The sequence below is a fragment of the Sminthopsis crassicaudata genome, chromosome 4 (assembly GCF_048593235.1).
Source record: "Sminthopsis crassicaudata isolate SCR6 chromosome 4, ASM4859323v1, whole genome shotgun sequence".
Lineage (NCBI taxonomy): Eukaryota > Metazoa > Chordata > Mammalia > Dasyuromorphia > Dasyuridae > Sminthopsis > Sminthopsis crassicaudata.
In genome coordinates, this window is record NC_133620.1 from 463,310,566 (window position 1) to 463,327,142 (window position 16,577).

The 16,577-nt window shown below is 45.1% G+C and overlaps 1 protein-coding gene across 6 annotated transcripts in view; it reads right to left on the bottom strand.

Moving 5' to 3' along the window:
• Positions 1-938: 938 nt before the first annotated feature.
• The window catches only part of LAT2 (linker for activation of T cells family member 2), a 45,337-nt gene continuing 29,698 nt past the window's right edge, over positions 939-16,577 (bottom strand). For 4 of the 6 annotated variants that reach the window (XM_074264048.1, XM_074264047.1, XM_074264046.1 and 1 more), the window contains 7 exons: positions 14,757-14,792; positions 13,806-13,836; positions 4,994-5,049; positions 3,336-3,392; positions 2,939-3,010; positions 2,103-2,189; positions 939-1,634 (listed from right to left, as the gene is read on the bottom strand). In XM_074264048.1, the coding sequence (XP_074120149.1) occupies positions 2,125-2,189; positions 2,939-3,010; positions 3,336-3,392; positions 4,994-5,049; positions 13,806-13,836; positions 14,757-14,792 (317 nt within the window). In that variant the 3' untranslated portion in view covers positions 939-1,634; positions 2,103-2,124. The remainder of the gene's footprint in view (positions 1,635-2,102; positions 2,190-2,938; positions 3,011-3,335; positions 3,393-4,993; positions 5,050-13,805; positions 13,837-14,756; positions 14,793-16,577) is intronic. The other 2 variants (XM_074264052.1, XM_074264051.1) reach the window with 2 other exon arrangements.

Genomic DNA, 16,577 nt, shown 5'->3' on the forward strand with positions numbered 1-16,577 from the left:
TCTCAGCCCAGCCCAAGAAGAAGGGGCGCTCCTCCGCCACGGCCTGGCCCACTCTTGGTGCTCCCCAAATAAAGGGAGTCAAAGGACATTTTTCCTGTAGAGGCCCAGGAGGTAAGACGCCATTCCAGGTCTTGAATCTTACAGTAACTTGGCTCTCCCCAAAACTCCCTTATTGAAACAGCAGAGACTGCTTGTCAATGTGATAACTTCAGAATCTAGCGAGTGAGCAAAATGCAAAGACAAGTCTTTGGATTAAAGGCAAACCTTTGAACTTGGATGGGAAAAGAGCCCACGATGGAGACTAACGGCATTTGGGAGAAAGCTACTTGAGACAATGGTACCCAAACTTTGCCTTGATTGTGTCTCGACGATTTGCATCTCTGTCTAATTAACCAAGATCTGGGACTTACTCATTTACGTCTCAGTAGAGCTTGTTTGTTAGAGAAAACTCTGGACAAGTCCATGAGCATTTGAGTTTTATATTTCCAAGGTTCTGATCAATAAACTTGGAAGAGTCCATAATCCGGCCTTCTCCGGCTGGTCTCGGTTAAAACCCTTCACTCACTGCAGAAGCTGGGCTCCAACACTTTGCCAATATCATATTTGGTCCCTCCAGAAGCAACAGGGGCCACGTCCAGTTCCCAAAGGGCCACAGTGGCGTTCAGTAGACTAGCAGTCTGAAGAAGGCCTAGGCTCTAGTGCCAGCCTGCTCCCTGGACGGAAGGGGAGGGCCTCTGACTGACTGGAATCACCTGGGAGGTCCCGGCCTCCCTGGCACTCGAGATGTCCTCCATAAAGAAGTCACCCGGGGAGGTGGAGAGCAGCCAGGCCGGGGTCTGACTCCTGCTTAGAGCCAGTGGGTCCGGCGGGGGAGCCAGCAGACCCCATGGGGAAACAAAGGGAACCGGTGCGTTCGTCACTGTTAATATACTAGAGAATACACGACTGTAATGCTTTATTAGAGGTAAAGCCTCCAGATCATTACAATATAAAGTACAGGTCCACCTACATAAATAAGAGCATGAAGTAAAAGCTCCGCCTGCTGGACACAGACTCCCAGGGACGAGGAAGGGCCTCAGGGCCTGCCTTCTGGCCCCCTTAGGGAGGGACGTTCTTCACCAAATCAGAAGTTTAGGGCTGGAAAGATCTTGGAGGCCATTAGGTCCAGACCCCCATTTTGCAGATGAGAAAACTAAGGTCCAGCAAGTTGAAGAAACCTGCCTAAAAGGCACACAGGTAACAAAGCAAAGGGTGGAATTGGAATCCAGGCCTTTTGCTCACAAATCTAGGCTCCTTCCAATATACTAGGCTAGGAAAAGCCCCTCCTTCTGATGGGTAGCAAGCAAGACAGAACCGGGGGCAATGAAAAGCAGTCCTTGGGCCTTCCTTCATCTGCCTGAGCCTCCCCAGCCTGTGGAGGATGAACTTCCCAGCTGACTGGGCCATGGGTCCCATCCGCACCAGAAGCCAGTGTCCTGGTCCCCCTGCTGATCGCAGGGGCTTTGTCCAAGTGGAGCCACTCCGGGAGGGGAGGGTGAGGGCAGCGGCTCCTGGGTGAGTTGGGAGGGACGTCCTTCCTCTGGGACTTGGCTGGGATGGGTGGGGCAGGCTGGGGCTTCCCAAAGACAGGTTCTCTGAGGAAACAGAAAGGGGAAAGGCCCAGTAGTTATCGAAGGCTTTACTCCCAGCATGCTCTGCAAGGATGTCAAGGGACAAGAGTAAAAGTGCTCATCCCAACAGAAACCCTCGTTGGCCACAGAAAACAGAAACCTACTAATGCTGCTAGTCCAGCAAATTCGGGCACAAGGACTCGCTTCTGGACCAAACCTGGGGGGGAGGGAGCTCCCCTGAGGAAACTGAGCTCCTCTGTCCCAGAACTTCAGGTCTTCATTGCCCGGGGGCACTTAGCATGCAGGTGATGGTTTCACGGTCAGTGTACGAAGAATACAAAGAGATGTGGAAAGATACACCAGGGATATCCAGTGATATAGAACACAAGATGTAGCGTGTATGTAACATGTAAACTTCTTACACGCCTGGAGCAAAGAGAGCAGGACCAGGAGGATGATACAGAATTACAAATGTGCAAATAGGATTATTACCCACGGGCCTCCCCGTTCCTTCTCACTGCATGAAGCCCACGTCTCCATTCACGTAGTCTGGCTCGCTGGAGTCATCCTCCGGGCTTCCTGTAGGAGAGAGGTCCAGGCTGAAAACCTCGGGACCCTGCTCTGGCGATCCCATTCAGCCTCCGTGCGGGGGCCGCTGGGGGGGGGGGGGGCTGCAATGCTTAGTGTCCTAGTCTTAGACACTTGTGAGCTCTGGGACTGTGGGCCAGTCATTTAATCCTGTTTGCCTCAGTTTCCCCATCCGTAAAATAAGCTGGAGAAGTTGCTGCCCCGGCAGTATCTGCCAAGAAAACCCCAATGGGATGGGGAAGAACTATGGCCAAAATGGATGACTGGGGGGGGGGAGAGGGGGGAGTCACTGGAGATTCTGGACCCCAAGGCAGGTAAAAGCTCGAGCCTCCCCCAGACTTAAACGTGAGGATGTTGTGACCAGAGCGCCCCTTTCGGCGGCGCCCCACACGTGTTAGGGGACTGATAAGGGCGCACTGAGTGCTCCCCGCGGCTGCATGAGGAGTAACCCTTTGTGGCGGGTTTTTCGGGGAGTCCCGATTTCCTGCTGTTCGGTGAATTAGTCACGTGGGCCTTTCCCTGCCCCCACTTGGGGTTTTCTCTGCCGGAGGGATTTGCCATTTCTTTCTTCAGCTCATTTTACAGACGAGGAAACTGAGGCAAACGGGGCCACGCAGCTTGGAAGGGTCTGGAAGAGGATTCGAAGCCGGTGCTCCCACTGGCGGGCAGGCGCTCGGAGGGGGGGGGGAGGGGCGGGGGAAGGGCTCTAGCCCCAGCCGGGACACCGAGTGCGGACGTACTTTCCACTTTCAGAGACTGTCTCCACTGCTCGATGGAAGAGGAGTTCTGGTAATCCGCCGATTCCTCCACGGCTGCGGGGCCAAGCGGAGAGGGGGTGGGGGGCGGAGCCTGCGGGCGCGCCCCCAGCTCGCCTTCCCGGCCCAGGGACCGTGGGGGGCGGGAGGGGGAAGGGTGGGGAGACGGTCCCCCGGAGGGGCGGGGCCCTTTACAGCCTCTGCCATCTCGCCTCCCGGGCCTCAGTTTCCCCTTCTGTAGAATCTGGATCCCTTCCAGCTCTGGACCCACGGAGGGTCCCCTCGAGGCCCGTCGTTGTCCTGCCTCCCTCACGCCCCCCCCACCGATGTCCGGAGCCGGAGGCCGCCCCCCCCCCCGAATCCGGGGACCCCTCCCCCTTACCTTCCTCCATGGGTTTGCAGATCAGGATGTTCTCGTAGGAGCCCGTGTCCTCCTCGTCTGGGGGAGAGGCGGGAGCAGGCCGCTGAGCCCGGGAGGTTTGGGCCACCTCCCTCTCCCTGCCTCACGGGCCGCCTCCTCCCGGAGCCTTCCCTGATTCCCCGCCCCCCCCCCCCCCCCCAGGACTTTATATTCTCTAGGAAAAGCCGAATAGCCACAAAAAGCACGCGAGCATTCTGGGAAGGAGACCCAGAGGCCGGGAAGGCGCCCGGGGACCGGGTACAAAGGCCCGGAGGTGGGAGATGATCCTGGAGGCAGAACTCAAGCACTGCAGCGGCGGAAGGGGACTAGCACAGGGAGCCGGCTCAGGAGCGCAGGCTGGGGAACCCTTACAGAGGAGGGGGGGGCGGGACACTGCGGCGGCGTGCCGGTGTCGGAGAGGCCGCCGCCACCCGGACCCCAACGGATGGGTCCAAAGGGAATGCATTCCATCCAGAAAAAATTGTAGGTGATTGGAGTTAAGTGACCGCTGACCACGGCTGGAGTCCGAGCTTAAATCTGAACTCGGGGCCTCCCGACTCCGGGCCATCCGCCATCCCAAATCCGTGGCCTTCCCCCCCGCCGCCAGTCACCCTTGACCCCTTCCTCATCCTCTCGGCCATCTCCAACCTGCCCTCTCTGGAGTATCCGCCCCTCCCCCCTCTCCTCGGACCGCCGGCCCCCCCCCCCCCATCCCTCTCCTGGCCTGTTCTCCCTATGGGGCTCCCTCCTTCCGGACTCCCCTCAATTCCTCCTCTTCACAGCCATCAAACCATATCCCTTTTTAAAAATATTGGAAAATTTCATTTCCTTTCATTTCAGATATTTAATTTAATTTAAAATATCTCAAAATGTTCCTTTTAGAACACAATGTTTACGTTAAAGATCCAGCCACACACAGATCCGTACCGGAAGCTGCATTAGAGTATAACTCCCTGAGGGCGGGATTCCTTGGCTTTCTCCGAATATTCCCTATGGCTTGGTACAGCTGGTGGCTAATAAATGCCGCTGGACTGCACTACCTGCCCCAAAGTATCTGTAACAAAAGCCTTGGTAAACCTTAGGCAAAAATTGCTTGTTCTTCGCAGACTCTTCCTCCAAATTGGTCTTGATCTTATATTTGACAATTGTGTAAATATCTGTATTTATTACCTTCATATTTATGTTGTATATATATATATATTTTTCCTTTTTTTCTCCCCCTGAGCCCGGGGTTAAGTGACTTGCCCAGGGTCACACAGGAAATGTTGTGTCTGACATCAGATTTGAACTCGGGTCCTCCTGACTTTAGGGACTTCAGGGTTATCCACTGCGCCCCCTAGCGGCCTCTTGTTGCATATATTTTCAAACGTACTCCTTGTCTCCCTCATTAGGATACAATTTTATTCTTTTTTTTAAAGTAAGTTATTCTATTCTTTATTCTGACATCTTCAGAACCCAGTAGTCTGGCACACAGTCGGTGCTTAATAAATACTTGATTAATTGATTGTTTCACCCAGCCTTCTGTTTGGAATTTCCCTTTGCCTTTTGAAATCCCAACATGCATCAGGGTCCAGTTTAACCAACCCCAGTCCTTCCTCCACCCATCTCTAGCTCACACCCACATCTGGAGTCCTCCTTACCTTTTGGTTGCTTCGGGAGCTGCCCAAGGTTGTAATAATCTGTTGAAATGGGATCTCTGAAGGAGAAAAAAAAAATGAGATGCCCCCTCCAAGATGGCTCATCCTGCTGAGGTGTGAGGCTGGCAGGAGGTCAGGGTGGCCCTTTCTGAACTTCCTTTCCCCCCTCCCCCTTTCCCCCCTCGGAGTTGTTTTTGTTTAAATGTTGGTGCTATTTAAGGTTGTTTATTTTGCTTCTCACCCCGTCCCTCCCACAATGTTTATAATGTCAATAATTTCCATCAGCTCAAAGGGCAACTTCAAATTTGTTTTTCAATTTCTAACCACATTTCATGAAAACAGGGCTATTCTCTCCTGACTTATTTGGACTCAGCGAGCTAGTGTGGACAACAGCCCCTGCCCCACCCCCAGTTATGGTTATAAAACCATCAGATGTCAGAGATGGAAGGAACCTTGGAGGGGAAGAGAGAAGAAGCTAGAGAAGGATGGAAAGACAGACATGTCCATGAAGGAAGGAGAGGCAGGGAAATGACATACACAATGACCGTAACCAGGGGAAACGACATACACAATGACCATAACCAAGAGAAATGACATACACAATGACCATAACCAGGGGAAATGACATACACAATGACCATAACCAGGAGAAATGACATACACAATGACCATAACCAAGAGAAATGACATACACAATGACCATAACCAAGAGAAATGACATACACAATGACCATAACCAAGAGAAATGACATACACAATGACCATAACCAGGGGAAATGACATACACAATGACCATAACCAAGAGAAATGACATACACAATGACCATAACCAAGAGAAATGACATACACAATGAGTATAACCAGGGGAAACGACATACACAATGAGTATAACCAGGGGAAACGACATACACAATGACCATAACCAGGGGAAACGACATACACAATGACCATAACCAGGGGAAACGACATACACAATGACCATAACCAGGGGAGACCATAACCAGGGGAAACGACATACACAATGACCATAACCAAGAGAAATGACATACACAATGACAATAACCAAGAGAAATGACATACACAATGACCATAACCAGGGGAAATGACATACACAATGACCATAACCAAGAGAAATGACATACACAATGACCATAACCAAGAGAAATGACATACACAATGAGTATAACCAGGGGAAATGACATACACAATGACCATAACCAAGAGAAATGACATACATAATGACCATAACCAAGAGAAATGACATACACAATGACCATAACCAGGGGAAATGACATACACAATGACCATAACCAGGGGAAATGACATACACAATGGCTATAATCAGGGAAAAAGACATACACAATGACGATAACCAGGGGAAATGACATACACAATGACAATAACCAAGAGAAATGACATACACAATGACCATAACCAGGGGAAATGACATACACAATGACCATAACCAAGAGAAATGACATACACAATGACCATAACCAGGGGAAATGACATACATAATGACCATAACCAAGAGAAATGACATACACAATGACCATAACCAAGAGAAATGACATACACAATGACCATAACCAGGGGAAATGACATACACAATGACCATAACCAAGAGAAATGACATACACAATGACCATAACCAGGGGAAACGACATACACAATGACCATAACCAGGGGAAACGACATACACAATGACCATAACCAGGGGAAACGACATACACAATGACCATAACCAGGGGAGACCATAACCAGGGGAAACGACATACACAATGACCATAACCAAGAGAAATGACATACACAATGACAATAACCAAGAGAAATGACATACACAATGACCATAACCAGGGGAAATGACATACACAATGACCATAACCAAGAGAAATGACATACACAATGACCATAACCAAGAGAAATGACATACACAATGAGTATAACCAGGGGAAATGACATACACAATGACCATAACCAAGAGAAATGACATACATAATGACCATAACCAAGAGAAATGACATACACAATGACCATAACCAGGGGAAATGACATACACAATGACCATAACCAAGAGAAATGACATACACAATGGCTATAATCAGGGAAAAAGACATACACAATGACGATAACCAGGGGAAACGACATACACAATGACCATAACCAGGGGAAAAGACATACACAATGAGTATAACCAGGAGAAATGACATACACAATGACCATATCCCAGGGAAATGACATACACAATGACCATATCCAGGGGAAAAGACATACACAATGAGTATAACCAGGGGAAAAGACATACACAATGAGTATAACCAGGGGAAATGACATACACAATGAGTATAACCAGGGGAAATGACATACACAATGAGTATAACCAGGAGAAATGACATACACAATGACCATAACCAGGGGAAATGACATACACAATGACCATAACCAGGAGAAATGACATACACAATGAGTATAACCAGGGGAAATGACATACACAATGAGTATAACCAGGAGAAATGACATGCACAATGACCATAATCAGGAGAAATGACATACACAATGACCATAACCAGGGGAAATGACATACATAATGACCATAACCAAGAGAAATGACATACACAATGACCATAACCAAGAGAAATGACATACACAATGGCTATAATCAGGGGAAAAGACATACACAATGAGTATAACCAGGGGAAAAGACATACACAATGAGTATAACCAGGGGAAACGACATAAACAATGAGTATAACCAGGGGAAATGAAATACACAATGGCTATAATCAGGGAAAAAGACATACACAATGACGATAACCAGGAGAAATGACATACACAATGACCATATCCCAGGGAAATGACATACACAATGACCATATCCAGGGGAAAAGACATAAACAATGAGTATAACCAGGGGAAATGAAATACACAATGACCATAACCAGGGGAAAAGACATACACAATGAGTATAACCAGGGGAAAAGACATAAACAATGAGTATAACCAGGGGAAATGAAATACACAATGGCTATAATCAGGGAAAAAGACATACACAATGATGATAACCAGGGGAAAAGACATACACAATGATCATAACCAGGGGAAAAGACATACACAATGAGTATAACCAGGGGAAAAGACATAAACAATGAGTATAACCAGGGGAAATGAAATACACAATGGCTATAATCAGGGAAAAAGACATATACAATGAGTATAACCAGGAGAAATGACATACACAATGACCATATCCCAGGGAAATGACATACACAATGACCATATCCAGGGGAAAAGACATACACAATGAGTATAACCAGGGGAAAAGACATAAACAATGAGTATAACCAGGGGAAATGAAATACACAATGGCTATAATCAGGGAAAAAGACATACACAATGACGATAACCAGGAGAAATGACATACACAATGACCATATCCCAGGGAAATGACATACACAATGACCATATCCAGGGGAAAAGACATACACAATGAGTATAACCAGGGGAAAAGACATACACAATGAGTATAACCAGGGGAAATGAAATACACAATGGCTATAATCAGGGAAAAAGACATACACAATGACGATAACCAGGGGAAAAGACATACACAATGAGTATAACCAGGGGAAAAGACATACACAATGAGTATAACCAGGGGAAATGAAATACACAATGGCTATAATCAGGGAAAAAGACATACACAATGACGATAACCAGGGGAAAAGACATACACAATGATCATAACCAGGGGAAAAGACATACACAATGAGTATAACCAGGGGAAATGACATACACAATAACCATAACCAAGGGAAAAGACATACACAATGACCATATCCAGGGGAAAAGACATACACAATGAGTATAACCAGGGGAAACGACATACACAATGACCATAACCAGGGGAAACGACATACACAATGACCATAACCAGGGGAAACGACATACACAATGACCATAACCAGGGGAGACCATAACCAGGGGAAACGACATACACAATGACCATAACCAAGAGAAATGACATACACAATGACAATAACCAAGAGAAATGACATACACAATGACCATAACCAGGGGAAATGACATACACAATGACCATAACCAAGAGAAATGACATACACAATGACCATAACCAAGAGAAATGACATACACAATGAGTATAACCAGGGGAAATGACATACACAATGACCATAACCAAGAGAAATGACATACATAATGACCATAACCAAGAGAAATGACATACACAATGACCATAACCAGGGGAAATGACATACACAATGACCATAACCAGGGGAAATGACATACACAATGGCTATAATCAGGGAAAAAGACATACACAATGACGATAACCAGGGGAAATGACATACACAATGACCATAACCAAGAGAAATGACATACACAATGACAATAACCAAGAGAAATGACATACACAATGACCATAACCAGGGGAAATGACATACACAATGACCATAACCAAGAGAAATGACATACACAATGACCATAACCAGGGGAAATGACATACATAATGACCATAACCAAGAGAAATGACATACACAATGACCATAACCAAGAGAAATGACATACACAATGACCATAACCAGGGGAAATGACATACACAATGACCATAACCAAGAGAAATGACATACACAATGACCATAACCAGGGGAAACGACATACACAATGACCATAACCAGGGGAAACGACATACACAATGACCATAACCAGGGGAAACGACATACACAATGACCATAACCAGGGGAGACCATAACCAGGGGAAACGACATACACAATGACCATAACCAAGAGAAATGACATACACAATGACAATAACCAAGAGAAATGACATACACAATGACCATAACCAGGGGAAATGACATACACAATGACCATAACCAAGAGAAATGACATACACAATGACCATAACCAAGAGAAATGACATACACAATGAGTATAACCAGGGGAAATGACATACACAATGACCATAACCAAGAGAAATGACATACACAATGGCTATAATCAGGGAAAAAGACATACACAATGACGATAACCAGGGGAAACGACATACACAATGACCATAACCAGGGGAAAAGACATACACAATGAGTATAACCAGGAGAAATGACATACACAATGACCATATCCCAGGGAAATGACATACACAATGACCATATCCAGGGGAAAAGACATACACAATGAGTATAACCAGGGGAAAAGACATACACAATGAGTATAACCAGGGGAAATGACATACACAATGAGTATAACCAGGGGAAATGACATACACAATGAGTATAACCAGGAGAAATGACATACACAATGACCATAACCAGGGGAAATGACATACACAATGACCATAACCAGGAGAAATGACATACACAATGAGTATAACCAGGGGAAATGACATACACAATGAGTATAACCAGGAGAAATGACATGCACAATGACCATAATCAGGAGAAATGACATACACAATGACCATAACCAGGGGAAATGACATACATAATGACCATAACCAAGAGAAATGACATACACAATGACCATAACCAAGAGAAATGACATACACAATGGCTATAATCAGGGGAAAAGACATACACAATGAGTATAACCAGGGGAAAAGACATACACAATGAGTATAACCAGGGGAAACGACATAAACAATGAGTATAACCAGGGGAAATGAAATACACAATGGCTATAATCAGGGAAAAAGACATACACAATGACGATAACCAGGAGAAATGACATACACAATGACCATATCCCAGGGAAATGACATACACAATGACCATATCCAGGGGAAAAGACATAAACAATGAGTATAACCAGGGGAAATGAAATACACAATGACCATAACCAGGGGAAAAGACATACACAATGAGTATAACCAGGGGAAAAGACATAAACAATGAGTATAACCAGGGGAAATGAAATACACAATGGCTATAATCAGGGAAAAAGACATACACAATGATGATAACCAGGGGAAAAGACATACACAATGATCATAACCAGGGGAAAAGACATACACAATGAGTATAACCAGGGGAAAAGACATAAACAATGAGTATAACCAGGGGAAATGAAATACACAATGGCTATAATCAGGGAAAAAGACATATACAATGAGTATAACCAGGAGAAATGACATACACAATGACCATATCCCAGGGAAATGACATACACAATGACCATATCCAGGGGAAAAGACATACACAATGAGTATAACCAGGGGAAAAGACATACACAATGAGTATAACCAGGGGAAATGAAATACACAATGGCTATAATCAGGGAAAAAGACATACACAATGACGATAACCAGGAGAAATGACATACACAATGACCATATCCCAGGGAAATGACATACACAATGACCATATCCAGGGGAAAAGACATACACAATGAGTATAACCAGGGGAAAAGACATACACAATGAGTATAACCAGGGGAAATGAAATACACAATGGCTATAATCAGGGAAAAAGACATACACAATGACGATAACCAGGGGAAAAGACATACACAATGAGTATAACCAGGGGAAAAGACATACACAATGAGTATAACCAGGGGAAATGAAATACACAATGGCTATAATCAGGGAAAAAGACATACACAATGACGATAACCAGGGGAAAAGACATACACAATGATCATAACCAGGGGAAAAGACATACACAATGAGTATAACCAGGGGAAATGACATACACAATGAGTATAACCAGGGGAAAAGACATAAACAATGAGTATACCCAGGGGAAATGACATGCACAATGACCATAATCAGGAGAAATGACATACACAATGACCATAACCAGGAGAAATGACATGCACAATGACCATAACCAGGGGAAATGACATACACAATGACCATAACCAGGGGAAATGACATACACAATGACCATAACCAGGAGAAATGACATGCACAATGACCATAACCAGGGGAAATGACATACACAACGACCATATCCAGGGCAAATGACATACACAATGACCATAACCAGGAGAAATGACATGCACAATGACCATAACCAGGGGAAATGACATACACAATGACCATATCCCAGGGAAATGACATACACAATGAGTATAACCAGGGGAAATGACATACACAATGACCATATCCAGGGGAAAAGACATACACAATGAGTATAACCAGGGGAAATGACATACACAATGACCATATCCCAGGGAAATGACATACACAATGAGTATAACCAGGGGAAATGACATACACAATGACCATATCCCAGGGAAATGACATACACAATGAGTATAACCAGGGGAAATGACATACACAATGACCATATCCAGGGGAAAAGACATACACAATGAGTATAACCAGGGGAAATGACATACACAATGACCATAACCAAGGGAAAAGACATACACAATGACCATAACCAAGTAAACGGAAAGGACAATGACATAAAAATAAGGTTTTGGTCAAATCCTAAAGAACAAGGTTGTCCCCAAGAAGAGAGACTGGGGGTGGAGAATGATTGGGGAAGGGCAGGACACATGGATGGAACATTGCAGATACTGTCAAGCTTTTTTTTTTTTTTTTTTTTTTGCATCACTTGGTTTCTTTCCCCCTTTCTCTAAAAAAGAAACAAACCCCCAAACCACTGAAAACCTTTGTTCCAATAGATGGGAGGGAGGAAGAAGGGAGATACAGCAATTACAGCTAAATAAATAGAAGATTTTATAATTAAAGAGTAGCTATAGAGTTAAAGGGACTTTAGGGGTTAAATTTAGTCTAATCTCATTTTTACAAAGGAGGAAAATCCTGGCACAGCAGGAAGGAGGCTGAATTTGGAATCAGAGGGATGAGATTAGAATCTCATTTCTTCCTCTTGCTACCTGTTTGACTTTGGGCAAGTCATTTGCTAGCTTAAGGCCTCAGTTTCCTCATCTATAAAATGAATTGGTTCGACTAGATGCTCTCTGAAGTCTCTTTCAGCTTTAGATAGATGAGGTTATGGTCCCTGAGGAAAGGCGATGTCTCCATCATAACAGGGGTCTCTCCAATCCAAATAACTTGGAGTAAGATTAAAAAAAAGAGGGGTGAAGGAAGGAAGGGATGGAGGAGGGGGAAAGAGGGATGGAAAGGGAGAGGGAGGGAGGGAAGAAAAAAAGGAAAGAAAGAAAGAAAAAGAAAGAAGGAAGGAAACAAAGAAGGCTGGGTAGATGGATAGATGTGAATGGATGGCTAAATTTACAGATAGATGGATAGACAAGATGGATAAATGGGTGGATAGATGAAAAGATGGATGGGTGGATGGATGCATTGATGGATGAATGGATTGCTTAACAGATGAGTACATAGACAGGCTGGATAGCTAGCTATCACTGGATTTCAATATTGGTTTTGACATCTTATGAGTTTTAGTGTATTTACAAGCAGGATTCTGAAGAGTCCCTGGGTTTCAGCAGACTTTCTAAGGGGTCAGTGTTAAAAAGCCCTCTGGGAGGGCAAGGTCTGTCTCCTCTGTTATAGCAGGGATGACCTCCTTGCTCCCCGGTACCTAACCTGGGTATTTGCTTATCTCCCTATTTTATTCTCTGCCTCCCTCCCCACAATTGGATCTGGGGTTTGGAGCCTCTCTTGAGGACTTGGAAAGGAGGTGGACCAGAGGCCAGCAGCAGTCACGTCAGTCTGTGACATAAATGCTCTGTAGTTCAGAAAGGGGTCCGAGCGGCCTGTTTCTGTTAGATTAATGTCCCCACCCCCTCCCCACTTTTCCATCCCCGTATATAATGAGAAGGAAAGCCAACATGAAGGAGGCCCTATGAGAGGGGGAAACCAGCTTACACATAGGAGGGCTCTGATTCTCTTCTGCTTCCTGTAAGGACAAGGATTTGATGAGAAAATTAGGAGTGAGCACCCTCAGATCCCCCTTCTAATCTTTACTGGTCTCCTCTGTTTCTGTGAAGGCTGGAGAGCCGGCCAGAGCCAGAAGAGCTGGGTTCAAGTTCTTTCTCTGACATGAACTGACTGGGTGACATTGGGTGAGTTGGTGGTCTTGGCAACTTCCTCACTGGGTGGCCTGGGCAAGTCTGTTCACCTCAGTTTCCCATCTGTAAAATGGGGGTAATAATAGCACCTAACTCTCAGGACTGTTGTGAGGATCAAATGAGTTAATATTTGGAAAACATTTTGCAAATCTTAAAGCAATATACAAATGCTAGCTGTTATTATTTTAAAACTCTGTTAGTTCGTGGCTGGGGAAGAGAAAGGGAAGGATATACTTGGAAACAAAGGTAATGAAAAGCACAGCTTAGCAAGAAAGACTGGGCCTGAGATTTATTTATTTATTTAGCTGAGACAATTGGGGTTAAGTGACTTGCCCAGGGTCACCCAGCCAGGAAGTGTTAAGTGTCTGAGACCAGGTTTGAACTCAGGTCCTCCTGACTTCAGGGCCCGTGCTCTATCCACTGCGCCACCTAGCTGCCTCTTGGGCCTGTGATTTTGATAATTCAGGGAATTCCCAGGGAGGAAACTGGTTCCTTTGCAGATTGGCAGCCTCTCTGAGGCTAATTGTCTGATGGAGTTGCCAAGCCCAAGAGCATGGAAGGGAGGATAGGAAAGCTCACAGGATCATGTATTTAGAGCCGGACCCATGCATTTTACATTTAAGGAAACTGAGGCTTAACGGGGTAAAGTATGTCATGGGCACGTCAGGATTTGAATGCAAGTCCCCTGACTCTGAGTGCCAGGAGGGAGCTTCCTACCCAGAGCAGACTTTCTGACAGGCTGACTTACCTTTCCTGAGGTTCTGATACCTGGGGATGTCAGGATCTGAAAGAAACCGGAAGGTATCGATATGGGTCTGGGGCTGCCTGGTCCCTGGCTTCGATGACCATCCCAGACAACCTGGGTGCCCAGGGGGCATTGCCTAGGGGATCCTGGCCAGTTCATCACGAGCTGGAAGAGCAGGGCCGCCATCTTCAGGGGGGTAATTTGTAGGGAAACACAAGCCAGACCCATGGGGAGGGCCATGGGTGAAGAAGGCAGCCGAGACTCAGAGTGGCCAAAGGCCAATGTCCTCCTCACAACTCGGCTGCCCGGGCCTCCCCTCTAAGCTGGCAGCCACCTGGAACCTTAGGGACCCTGTAAGGAGCCCCGCCTTCCATGGCTGTGGGGAGTGGGAGGAAACTGAGTTTTCTCATCACCAGGGAGAACTTCTGCTTTGGAAAGCAACCCCCTGAGAGAGTCAGTCACTCAAAATGATGGTAATATCAGAGCCTTTCTCTGAGCACAAGCTGATGTCGGGGTGGAGAGCTGGACAGATGACCTTGGGAGACTTTTTAATACAATTGAAAGAATTCTGTCTTTAGAGTCAGAGGAACTGGGTTTGAATCCTGCTTCTGATGAAACTACTTTGTGTGCCTTAAACAAATCACCGAACCTCTGTGCCTCAGTTTCCCCCATCTATAAAACTAAGGGGTTGCAGTAAATGAAAAAAAATCACCTAATCTCACTGTGACTCAGTTTCTACATCTGAAAAATGAAGCAGTCCGGGGAAACGAGGTCCCTTCTAGCTCTAAATCTATGATCCTATGGGATCCCTTCTAATTCTGAACTTCTATAATCCTTAAAAATAGGAATTCTCAGTCTAAAGGTTGAGAAACTTGTTTTTTTAAATATATCTTCAGTTTTGCAAGAGTCAATGCTGAAAAATTACCCAGGCATTTAGCTTGTAAATAAAAAGCTATAATAAAAAGAATGAAAAAATAAAAATATATCTTCATAGGGGTAGTTAAGTGGTACAGTGGATAGAGCACCAGCCCTGAAGTCAGGAGGACCTGAGTTCAAATCTGACCTCAGACACTTAACACTTTCTGGCTGTGTGATCCTGGGCAAGTCACTTAACCCCAATTGCCTTGGGAGGAAATATATATATATATATATATATATATATATATATATATATATATATATATATATATATATATATATATATATATATTGATAACTATATTTCAACATAATTGACTTCCTTTAGAATCTTAACTTTTGTTTTTGGAATTTAAAAACATTCTGGGAAGGCATCAGTTGGCCCAAGGGTTCATGAACTCTATATACTCTCAACAAAACCCATCAGGAAGAGATAGAAAGAGAAGCTCCATTTAAAATAACCATTCACAATAAAAAACACTTAGGAGTCTGCCTGACAACAAACACACAGGAGCTATTTGAACACAATTACAAGCATTCTTCATCAAAAGACACATTGGAGAAATAAACATTGCTCGGAAGGAGGCCAAGCCAATATAATAAACTATAACAAAAGTGACAATATTCTCTGGACAAGTGAAGAGAGTGACCCGAGTATAGTCTCTTGGGTAAAGGCAACACCCCGACACCCCCAGGAGGGCCTGGGACTGTGCTTGAGCCAGGTCCATGTGATGGAGAGACAAGAATAGACCTCTCCTAGTAGGGCTGACCAAGACCTCAGGTTTAATCAAGTCCCAGACCACAGAATTGCAGCTAATCCAACTGAACAAGAAGCCCCTCTTCAATGTATCCACAAGGGGTCATCAGCCTTAGGTCTAAAGTCTTCTAAGTAGAAGGAAAACCCCC